Below are 11,741 nucleotides of genomic sequence, written 5' to 3'. Positions count from 1 at the left end.
GAGAGAATTCACAATCCTAACCTAACCCTCGAGAAAAGAAACATCCCCCTTCTTCCCCTTTTTTAACATCTTCTTTTATTTCTCACTCCGCCATTTGAACAACTCAAACAAATCTATATATATATACCTGATAGAAAAAAAATATGAAATAAAATGCAAACCAAAAAAAAAATTATATAAAGAGACTCCCAGAAAATTGACCGTATGTGTATTCCATTGTTGTGCCTTGGCTGTTCCTCCGTGGGCGGATAAAGCAGAGCCTGCAGCAAAGGATGGACGATTGGAGCCAACGTGTCAAGCTACTTCTGGATCAGATATACACCGTGGACCCGTACTATGTACAGAACAACGAGACCAGGCTGGTCAATCAGGTCTCGTACGCTGACATCGCTGCTGGTCGCACCAGTCCAAACTCTAGAGGTTCTAGTCCCTTTAGAAATCCTCGAGACGAGGCTGCGCCGACGCCGCTCGCGATTCAGGTGTTCAGACCTACCGCGCAATTGTCGAGAACCAACAACGAGATCCAGAAACAGCCGCCTGTCGTCGAATCTGTCCGCGACAACGTTACGCAACAACAGCCGGCTGTGAAGCAGACAGAGACGAGAGCGAAGGAAGAACAGAGTAAAGTCGAGGAGGTGCCTGAACAAAGGGAGCCAGAGATCAAAATCGAAGCAACTAGACATGTCTCTAAAGTCGATTCTGTGGACAGCAAGAGTAGAATTCAATCTAGACGAGGTGGTTCCGTTAGAAAAGAAGCTGCGACAGAGATCAGAAGAGAAAGTCGCGAGAGGAATCCATCTGCGGAGACTGAAAACCCGGTGGATACTTCGAGAGTGCTGGAACAGAGGAGAGAACCAATGGTACTGAGGAACACGTTGGCACCTAAGGAAGAGAGGAGAGGAAGATCGGCTAGTCCTATCTGGGTGCCAGGTTCCACCTCGTACGCTGATATTCTGAGAGGGAAAACTTCGAGGAGTCCTTCGGTGGAGACTGGCAAAGACGCGAGTGTCGTTGGTAGAGAGATCAGGGACACTGTGCTCGAGGAGTCTTCCGTGGAAAGTGTTCAGGGGGAGAATGTCGATTTGAAGGTGCCTAGAGTCGAAGTTGACGAGGAATTGGAGGTTTCTGGAGAGACTAGCGTGGAGGAATCTAGTCAACAAGTGACAGTAGAGAATTATCCGCAGCAACAAACTGAAGTGGTAGCTGAAGTAGCACCAGAAGTCACTCCTTCTGCGGTGAAATCTCACGAGAAGTCGAGAGAGACGCCGACTAGTTGGGCAGACGAGTCTATGGAGGAGTATGTCTTGATGAACGAGAAGAATTACGAGAACGTGACGAGACCGGTGCCGCAACAAGTTTCCGAAGTCTACAATTATATCCATCCGCCTCTTCCGGAATTGGTGGGATTCATCGGGTCTCAGATAGCCTATCCGGTCAGTTCTTACGTGTACATGCCGGCTGCACCGCCTCAACCGATCGCTCTTCCTCATTACACCGAGAGTCAGATCAGTTTCCCTACGGAACAGTACGTTGCACAGCCTAGTTACATCCCAGAGCCGGAGATTTACCAGCAGAATCCGTTGCAGAAGCCTCAGCAGAAGCCTCATCAGCCTAAGTACAAGAATCCTCCGAAGAATCCGCCTGTTGTGGTGCAGAACGTCGAAGAGAAGTGTTTACCTAGTCAAACTCCACCTGCTGTGGATCCTCCTGCTGTGGATCCACCTGTTGCTCAGTCTGTCGTTCAACCTGTTGCTCAGTCTGTCGTTCAACCTGTTGCTCAGTCTGTCGTTCAACCAGCTGTTCAACCGGTTGAAGTGTCTGAACCTGAGAAACCCGTGGAGCAGGAGCAACCTGTGCAGCAACCTGTGACAGCTTCAGAGACAGCAACTGTGAAGCAAAAACCTGCGACTTCGAGTGAGAGCAAGACGTTCTCGTACGCTCAGATCTTGTCACAGGGGCTCAGTCCTAAACCAACGCCAACCACGAGTGCGCAACCTTGGGCAGCGACGACTTTAGCGTTGAGACAGGTGAAGGAACGTTCTCGATCGCCTGTAAATTCGACGACTTCCTCGGTGCACGAGAACAGTCCTCCGCAGGAGGCGAGGCAGGTTCGAGAGTCCTCTGTGACTAAGCAGGAGGCGAGGCAGGTTCGAGAGTCCTCTGTGACTAAGCAGGAGGCGAGACAGGAGTGGGACACTACGAGGAGGAGAGAGACGAGGAAGACACACCAGGATGCGCCAAAGTCGAAGATTCCTGAGAAGAGAGCTCGCAGAGGACCCGAGCACCCGAGGGAGAAGCCTCAGAAAGAGAAGGTTAGGGGTAACGTGGAGCAGTTCAGGCAGTTGGAGGTGAAAGAGGTAGTTGGTGTGGAGGAATCTGGTGTTTCTAAGGTGGTTTCGAAGATCGGTGAGGCTGAGGTTCAGAAGGTGGAGGAGGTTCGACAGGAGAGAGAGGTTGAGGTTCAGAGACAGGATGAAAAAGAGGAGAAGGTGGAGGTTCGGCAGAGGGGCAGATCTCAGGAGAAGAAGAGAAAGCCGAGGAAGAAGAAGACGGAGAAGTCGGTGGACGATGAGATTGATAAGGCTTTGAAGGAGATCGAGGATATGGATAAGCAGAAAAAGAGGGACAAGTCGAGGGAACAGAGTAAGAGTAAAGAGCCAGCTGCGATGGAGAAGCCTAAGGAAGAAAGCGAGAAGAAGAATGCGAAGTCGAGTGAGAAGAAGAAGCAGGGTAGAGCGAGGAATAAGGATGAACTAGAATCTACAGTGAAAGAACAGGTTAAAGCAAAGGATGATACGAAAGAAAGCAAGGAAGAGAAAGATTCGGAGAAGAAGAATACCAAGGATAACGTTAGAGCTGCTAAAGAAACGAAAGCTGAAGTTCGAAAGGACGAGTCAAAAGACTCTGCTAGTGAAACGAGAAAGGTTGAAGCGAAGGAAGAGAAACCTCAGAAGGAATCTGCTTCGAAGAAGAAACAGAGAGGCAAAGAACAACCTGGCGCAGCGAAAGACAAGCCCAATCGAGACAATACTAAACCTACGAAGACTGAAACTGACACAGAGCAATTAAAGAAGCCTGTCGAAGACAAATCAGAAGTGAAGAAAGAGAAAGACGTTAAACCTGAAGTAGCCAAAAATGTAGAAAACGTGGAACCAGTGAAGAAACAGGAAGACGCGAAGTCTGCGAAGCCTGCGAAAGCAGATAAAGCTGAATCGAAGGACAAAGCACGAGCTGAGTCGAAGGAGAAGGCTGAAGTTAAGGCTGATGAACCAGTGAAGCCTAAAGAACAGGAGAAATCGAAGAAAGGTAAAAAGCAGAAACAGGTGAACGAGCAAGAGTCTTCGAAGGATCAGATGGCTAAGAAATCGGGCCAACAGAAGGAACAGGAGAAGAAAGACGTGAGGAAAGCAAAGGAAGAAGAGAGAAAGGTGGAGCAATCGAGAGAGAAAGAAATTGCAAAACCTGAGGAGAAGTTAGAGGTGAAGAAAGATGCGAAACCGATTGAAAAGGAAGAAATTGAAGCTGAGGTTGAAGTAAAAGCAGCGAAAGATGATAAAGATAAGAGGGTGAACGTGAAAGAGAAGAAAAGGAAGGACGAAGTGAAAGATCAAAGGAAACAGGAAGTAGAGGCGAAGATAGACATTGAGGAAGAACAGAAGGCTGTAATCAGCGAACTTGAACGCGCAATAGAGTCTGCGATGGTGGTTACTGAAGCTGAGAAATCAGTTGAAATTGACGAGATCGTGAAATCGGAAATAATTACGCAGGAAAGTACGGTGAAAGAGGAGAAAATGGAAGAGAAACCTTCTGAGAAGAAAGTCGATATCAAAGACTCGAAGAAAGATTCTGTGCCAAAGGAAGAAATAAAGAAAGAAGCTGAGCCAGAGAAACAGGCTAAAGCGAAAGGTGGAAAGAAATCTAAGAAAGAACCTGAAGTCAGTCAGAAATTAACACCTGAAACGAAAGATGTTCCTGAGAAAGAAGAAAAGATTGTCGAAGAAAAACCTGTTAAAGACGAGAAAATTGTTGCAGAGGAATCGAAGAAAGAAATTTTGAAACCTGAAGAACCTGCGATGCCTGCTAAAGGACAGTCAGATAAGAGAAAGGGTAAGAAATCTAAATCTCCTGTAACAGCAAAGAAAGAAGAAAGTTCCAAATCTGTATCACCCATAGAAGAGAAAAAGAAACCAGAGATAAAAGAAGAAATACAAGAGTTAACACCGAAATTAGATAAAGATAGTGATAAAATCGATGAGAGTAAACAAATATCTGTAACAGAAGAGAAGAAAGAAATAACCACTGAAGTTAAAGAGGAAATTGGTACAATTCAAACTGAAGAAAAGGAAGATAAGAATGTTCTTAATATTCCACTCGAAACTAATGCTCAACCTGGTGCAGAAATGACTTCTCCCGACGACAAAACCGCAGAAATTGTCAATACCCTAATCGAACTTGTCAAAGAAGAAGCTTTACAGCAATCAAAAGCACGCGAAAGTGTCGAAGTCTCTGACAAAGAAAGGAAAGAAGAAACTCTTCTTCCCGAAGCTCCAAAAGCAAAACCTAAACTCGATGAACCAGAATCTCCAGGAGCACCATCGAACCCTAAAAAAGCAGGCAAACCAAAGGAAAAAATCCCAACTCCTGCAGTTGAACAAAAAGAAGAGCCCAAAACCAGTCAATCAGGTACACCAAAGGCTGACAAAAAGAAGAAGAAGAAGCAGGAGATGAAAGACAAGATTACCCTCGAATTACAGCAACTGGAACAAAACACAATTCCCAAAAATCCCGACACAGACACGAAGGCAGTCAAAGACACCGCTGTAACCGAAATTAGCAAAGTTCCGCTAGAAAAACTAACCGAAGAAGTACCGACACCGTTAAAACCTGAGACTCCAACAGCTGAAGCTAAAGACAGTTCTCCCGAGAAAACACCTGAAGAATTCCCTGTTGCGAAATTGTCAGACGAGACAAAATCTGAATCGCATGATTCGATCGAGAAACCATTGGTAAAAGAAGAGACCGTTTTAGACAGAAGTTTCTCGGTCGAGGACAATTCCTCGTCGACGACAGGCAAAGCGTTGATCATCGAGAAAACGGTAACCACGGTGACAACTACGACCAGCATGCCCGGGTCTATGGAAGTGAAACCGCCGAACGTGAAATCCGTGAAATCCGTAGAGATCTTAGAAAGCATCCCCTTACCCAAGATCGTAGGCTCCAAACCCACTGAACTAATCACCCTGCGTCCCGAAACAGTAGAAGCTAGCCTAACCACCAGATATGCTAGGGTATCGGATGATTCAGCTGTTGGTATCCCCTCGAAAGCGTCATTGGTAGAGAAGTTAGCCTCGGACACAGGGCTGTCGAGTTCTGATTACGCGGTATATATCGACAGTCTCGGCGAAGACGGTCAGCCAGTTCTGTTTGGTAGCGTTCAGGATAGGCGGAGAGGTCGTTCTGGGACTCCATTGTCGGCTATGTCTGTAGGAAACGCGAAGAATGACGAACGCGAGATTCGTGTGATAGAGAAGGAACGGGACGCGATCGTTTCGATGGGGAAATCGAGGGGAGATGACGAGTGTAAGATTGAGGAGGGTAGGGTGAAGGATGAAGGGGAGGCTGAGGTTCTTGGAAAAGAAGAAATCGGGAAGGTAGTTGTGGAGAGTGATGGTAATGTTGAGGAGGTAAAGAAAGATGAAGTTGTGGAGGAGAAGGCTTCTGGTGTTAAGGAAGTTTCGGAAGAGATGAAGAAAATGGAAGAAATTGCGGTAATTGTAGAGAGTAAAGGTAATGTTGTGGAGGTAAAGAAAGATGAAATTAGAGTAGAAAAGTCTTCTGGTGTTAAAGAGGACGTTTCAGAAGAGATGAAGAAAACGGAAGAAATTGCGAAAGTAGTTGTAGGAAGTGAAGGTAATGTTGTAGAAGAGAAACCTTCTGATGGTAAAGAGGAAGTTTCAGAAGAGATGAAGAAAACGGAAGAAATTTCGAAGGTAGTTGTAGAGAGTGTTGTGGAGGTAAAGAAAGATGAAATTGTAGAAGAGAAGTCTTTTGGTGTTAAAGAGGAAGTTTCAGAAGAAATGAAGAAAACAGAAGAAATTGCGAAAGTAATTGTAGGAAGTGAGGGTAATGTTGCAGAAGAGAAGTCTTCTGATATTAAAGAGGAAGTTTCAGAAGAAATGAAGAAAACAGAAGAAATTGCGAAAGTAATTGTAGGAAGTGAGGGTAATGTTGCAGAAGAGAAATCTTCTAATATTAAAAAGAAAGTTACGGAAGAAATTGCTTCCGATGTTAAAGAAAAACTTCTACAAAAGGAAGTTGAAAGTAAACCGACGAAAGTTAAGGGAAAATCGGCTGACGACGAGAAACAAGCTGAAGTTTTTGTTAAATTTGAAGATTCTAAACCTAAAGAGATAGATGTTATTTCTTGTTATTACGCGGACTTGGTTAAACCGTACTGGTTTAATTATCATCCTTACACGGAGGCTGAGAGTAATTTCTACAAGTGTTTCAAAGTGGTGAAGGTAGTGGAAGAGAATGCACCTCCTTGCACACCTCCAAGAGCTAAGAGCATCGAGAGAATCGTTCAGGAAGCGATCATGAGGAAGCCTAAGGAGGAAAAGCAGGAATTGAAGGACGAAGAAACAACTGAGGTGGAGAATAGAAAGATGGCGCTGATTGACGAGACTATAAAGTATCCTGTTAGCATGTTCTATGAATTAGAAGCTCAGTGGGTGAAATCTAAGCAGGCTGAGAAGAAAGATGTGCCTGCTCCTTTGGAGGAATTTGAGGAACAGGTTGAGAAAGAAGAAAAAGAACCTGTGGAAACTGTAGAGATAGAGAAAAAAGAAAAAGAGCAACCTGTTAAAGTAGAAGAAGTTCAAAAAGAAGAAAAGAAAGTTGTGGAATTAGCAGAGGATCAGGCGAAAGCAGAGATATCTGCGATGTTTGAAGTTGAGAAAAAGGAAAAACAACCTGTGGAAATTGTAGAGATAGAGGAAAAAGAAAAAGAGCAACCTGTTAAAGTAGAAGAAGTTCAAAAAGAAGAAAAGAAAGCTGAGGAATTAGCAGAGGTTCAGGCGAAAGAAGAGATATCTGCGATGTTTGAAGTTGAGAAAAAGGAAAAACAACCTGTGGAAACAGTAGACAACATTCAAAAAGAAATAGAGCAACCTGTTAAAGTAGAAGAAGTTCAAAAAGAAGAAAATAAAGCTGAGGAATTAATGAAGGTTCAGACGAAAGAGGGACGACCTGCGAAATTGGAAGTTCGGAAAGAAAAAGAGCAACCTTTGAAAATAGAAGAAGTTGTAAAAGAAGAAACAGCTGAAGAATTTTCAGAGTCTCCTCTTATCAAAGATGTTGCTGAAACTATTAGAGAAATGACTGCAATAATTAATAGCACAGACGAAATTTTGCACGCAGCAGCGTTTGTTGATGACGAAGTAACGGATACAGCTAAGAAAGAGAAGAATTTAGCTGAGAAGAAAGTGGAAGAAAAGGTGAAACAGAAGGAGGAACAAGTGTCTGATAAGAAGTCAAAGGAAAAATCAAAAAAAGAGAAGCAACCGAAAGGTGAGAAAGCTAAAGTTAAAATGGAAGTTCCAATGTCGATTAAAGAGACTGAGTTCTTCGAGAAGCAAGATGTTAGAGTTATTGGAGCTAAGAATGTGCCACAGACTATAGAACAGTTCCTTAGAGAAGAAGCTAGAGCATCGAACATGCAAAGTAGCGATCAGAAGGAAGATGAAATGTTCGAAGAAAGTATTCTGGCAGAGGAAACATTCCTTGCGTTAGAACCAAGTGTTGAAGAGGAAATGAAACCTGCAGTTGAACTTACAGAAGTACAATCAAAGAAAATGGAGGAAGAAATAATTCCAGAAACTCTAGCAGTGACTGAGCAAAAAGTTGTAGAAAAGAAACCTGGTTCTGAGAAGAAGAAGACTTCCAAGGAAACACAAGCAGAGAAAAAGAAGCAAGAAATAGCACCAGAAACTCAGACTATTACGGAACAAAAGGAAAAGAAACCTGTGGAGAAAGCAGCTTCTGAGAAGAAGAAAGCTTCTAAAGAATCTAAGAAAAAAGAAGATCTTAAGGAAGCAGCAAAAGAAGAAAAATTGATCAGAGAAGAACCAATGAAACCACAAGAATCTATTGTTATAGAAGAAACAACCGAGAAATTGGCAAACAATAAAGCATTAGAGCAAACAATTGAAGAGAAAGAGGCTGAAGTTATAGATACAAATGCACCTCAATCTCCAGTGAAAGAAGACAATTCTAAAGCTGCAGAGAATGCTAAGAAAGAAGAAACGAAAGCTCCAGCGAAACCAGGAAAGCAGAAGCAACAAAAAGAGAAGCCTGAAGCTAAAGCTAAGTCTACTCCAGAGAAAGAAGCAAAGAAACAAGATAAGCAAGAAGTCGGTTCTCCAGAATCAAAGAAAAAACGTGAAGGAAAATCGAAGAAAGGACCTGAAATCCCAACAGTGCCTCAAGAAAGCTTAACTGAAGTTCTTCCACAAGAAGCTAAGAAGGAAGAGATTCAACTGGAAGTAAAAGAAAGTCCTAAGGAAGAAATGAAAGAAGTTCCTAAAGAAGAAGTAAAAGAACCCTCTGAGGGAGAGATTCAAGCACCAGTGTGCACAAAATCATGGGCATCCGTTGTCAGCATGAAAGGAACAACCGAAACGACCAATATTCCCGAAGAAAATTTGCAAACCTTAAATGTCACGTCTGAAGAAGTGATACCTGAAGCACCGAAAGCTGAAAAACTGGAGCAGGTAGCAGAAATTGTACCTGAAGTACCTCAGAGTCTACCAGCACAGCAGAAACCGACGAAAGAAGAAAAGAAAGAGAAAAGGAAGAAAGATACGAAGCAAGAGAAGAGCAATGCTGAAGCAAAAACGCCTTCTGTTGACACTAGTGACAATGAAAAGGAAAGAACGAAGACTGCTGTTGCTGAGAAAATTGAGGAATCAACAGAATTGGATGGAAAAGATTCTAAATCGTACGCACAAGTGACAGCTTCCAGCAGAAGAACACCTACGCCAGGTGTTCAAGAAGATCAGATACTCTTCAAACCGATTCCTCTGAAATCTGACGAAAATATGGATAAAATGACCGAAGACAAGGAAGTGACACTCGAAGAGGCTTCGCAAAAGAGCGAAGTAAGCACAAAAGCTCCTGAAGCGAAAGAAGAAACATCCAAACCTGAAGAAATTGCAACAACAGACAAGAAAATCGACGAACAAGTTGTTGAAAAGGACTCGTTCAAAGAAGAACCAATTTCGTGGGTGGAAGAGATCGAGCAAGAAGAAATCGCCACGAAATCTTCTGCGCAAACTGTCACGGAAGCTGAAGCAGCAGAGAAAACGAAAGATTCGTGGGCTACCATAGTTGGCAAGCACGTCGAATCACCCGATAGTCTTCCATCGTCACCTGTCGAAAAGGTCGTCGTGAAAAAAGAGCAACCGAGTGAACGTTCGCCTTCGCAAGTACAGATCGTCGTTGAAGATGCTCCGAAACCGATGAAAATTGAAGAAGTGGTTCAAGTCGACGAACAAGGCTTCATGGAGTTCGTGAATCGAAAGGAATTGCGCTCTAGACGATCTAGATCGCGATCTAGAAGTGCTAGGCGAGACGAAGGTGCTTTGAGACAGTCGAGTGATAAGCCTATAATCCCTGAAGATATTCTGAGCGAAGAGCAGAAGAAGGAACATGTACAGAAAGTAGAGGAACAGAGAAAGAAGGAGACAGGTAAAGGAAAAGAAGAAAAAGAAGGTGGAAAGGAGAAATCTAAGAAAGAGAAGGGTAAAGGAAAAGCAAGTGGTGCAGATGCCGATCAAGTGACGAAAGATGAGCAAGGAAAGGGTAAAGAGAAACCTCAAAAAGAAAAGGGCAAGGTGAAAGGTGAAGAGAAAGTGGAGGAAGAGAAGGTAGAACCACAGGTTGAACAGAAAGCTCAGAAACAGCAAGAGAAGAAAGATACTTGGAAGGGTAAGGGCAAGTCGAAGGGTAAAGACTCTGATCTGAACCAGGAAAGTAAGAAGAATGTTCAAGCTCCTGTAGAGAAAATTGAAGAAAAGTCCGAAGAGGTAGATAAGCTGATAGAAATGAAAAAAGAAGAGCAGGTTGCGAAGTCTGAGGCTGCAGAAGCAGATAAAACTGTTGAGGAGGATAAGACGAAGGCTAAAACAGCAGTACAACCGAAACAGGAAACGAAAGAGCAATCTGCTGGTGGTTCGAAGAAGAATAAGAAGTCGAAACGAGGAAGGTCTGATAAGGAGCAACCTAAAGACGAAACTGTGATACCAGAAGTTGAAGTGAAATCGGAGAGAGAAGGTGACGTAAAACCTGCGAAAGAATCAGAAGTTAAAGAAGTTAAGGAAGTGAAAGAAGTTCAAGAAGAGGTAAAAGCACCTGCAACACCTGAAATCGAAAGTAAAAAGACACTTGAACCTGCCCAAGAATTGAAACCTGAGAAGCGTAAAGGGAAGTCTAAAAATAAGAGAGCGAAAAATGTTGAAGAGAAGAAAATATCTGAACCTAAAATTAAAGAAGAAGTACCGATAGAAGAAGTAAAAGAAGACGCAAAGGAAAAGGACATAAGCAAAAAGAAAGTGGAAGAAGTGGTTGATTCCAAATTAGATATCGCTGAAGAGAAGAAAGAGGCACCAGTAGTGGCAGAAGTACCTAAAAAAGAAGAGATAAAAGAAAAACCTGGAGAAGTGTCACCCAAGACTCCAGAATCTCCAACTGAAGAAAAAGAGAAAGCTAAAGAGGAACCGGCTGAAGCGAAAGGAAAGGCTAAGCTCTCGAAAAAGCAGAAGAGAAGGCAAAAGAAGAAAGAGCAATCAGTTTCGCGAGCAGCCAGTGAAGAAAAATTGAAAGACGAGAAACCAGAGACGAAAGAGGAAACAGTTACTGCTCCTACAACTCCGAAAGAAGAAAAGCCGAAAGAGATACCTGTAGAAATTGCTTCGCCTGAACCAACAAAATCTGAGGAAAAAGTTGAAGAGAAGAAAGAAGTTAAAGAGGAGAAATTAAGCACAGCCATTGCTGAACTACTCAGTGATGAAATAAAGCTTGCGCCTGAAACTATGCCTAAAGTAATACCCAAGAAAGAGACAAAACCATCTAAAGATAAAGCAATGCCACAGATACCTGCTGAAAAGATAGTAGAGCTACTGAAAGTAACTGAAGAAAAAGTAGAGCTACCAAAAGCAGTTGGGGAAAAGGTAGAGGTGCCAAAAGTGGTTGAACAAAAGATAGAACCTTCGAAACCAACTGAAGAGAGAGTAGAGGTGCCAAAAGCAGTCGAAGAAAAGGCAGAACCACCGAAACCAACTGAAGAGAGAGTAGAGGTGCCAAAAGCAGTTGAAGAAAAGGCAGAACCACCGAAACCAACTGAAGAGAGAGTAGAGGTGCCAAAAGCAGTTGAAGAAAAGGCAGAACCGTCGAAACCAATTGAAGAGAAAGTAGAGATACCAAAAGCAGTTGAAGAAAAGGGGGAGCCATTGAGGCCAACTGAAGAAAACGTAGAAGTACCAAAAGCAGTTGAAGAAAAGGCAGAACCACCGAAACCAACTGAAGAGGAAGTAGAGATGCCAAAAGCAGTTGAAGAAAAAGTGGAGCCACCGAAACCAACTGAAGAAAACGTAGAAGTACCAAAAACAGTTGAAGAAAAGGCAGAACCACCGAAACCAACTGAAGAGGAAGTAGAGGTGCCAAAAGCAGTTGAAGAAAAAGTG

General features: G+C 43.2%; 2 protein-coding genes across 2 annotated transcripts in view; both read left to right on the top strand.

Moving 5' to 3' along the window:
* Positions 1–272: 272 nt before the first annotated feature.
* LOC108579896 (neurofilament heavy polypeptide-like) lies at positions 273–2,782 on the top strand. The gene is made up of 2 exons (XM_017943516.1): positions 273–2,730; positions 2,778–2,782. The coding sequence occupies exons 1-2, from the start codon at positions 273–275 to the stop codon at positions 2,780–2,782; spliced, it is 2,463 nt and encodes an 820-aa protein (XP_017799005.1).
* The window catches only part of LOC108579895 (microtubule-associated protein futsch-like), a 47,977-nt gene continuing 38,937 nt past the window's right edge, over positions 2,702–11,741 (top strand). The window contains exons 1-2 of the mRNA XM_017943515.1: positions 2,702–3,067; positions 3,130–11,585. Coding sequence (XP_017799004.1) covers positions 2,791–3,067; positions 3,130–11,585 — 8,733 coding nt within the window. The 5' untranslated portion in view covers positions 2,702–2,790. The remainder of the gene's footprint in view (positions 3,068–3,129; positions 11,586–11,741) is intronic.

Source organism: Habropoda laboriosa, unplaced genomic scaffold, assembly GCF_001263275.1.
Source record: "Habropoda laboriosa isolate 0110345459 unplaced genomic scaffold, ASM126327v1 scaffold2, whole genome shotgun sequence".
Classification (NCBI taxonomy): Eukaryota; Metazoa; Arthropoda; class Insecta; order Hymenoptera; family Apidae; genus Habropoda; species Habropoda laboriosa.
The sequence above is the reverse complement of the archived record's forward strand: the minus strand, read 5'-3'. Positions and strand labels throughout refer to the sequence as shown.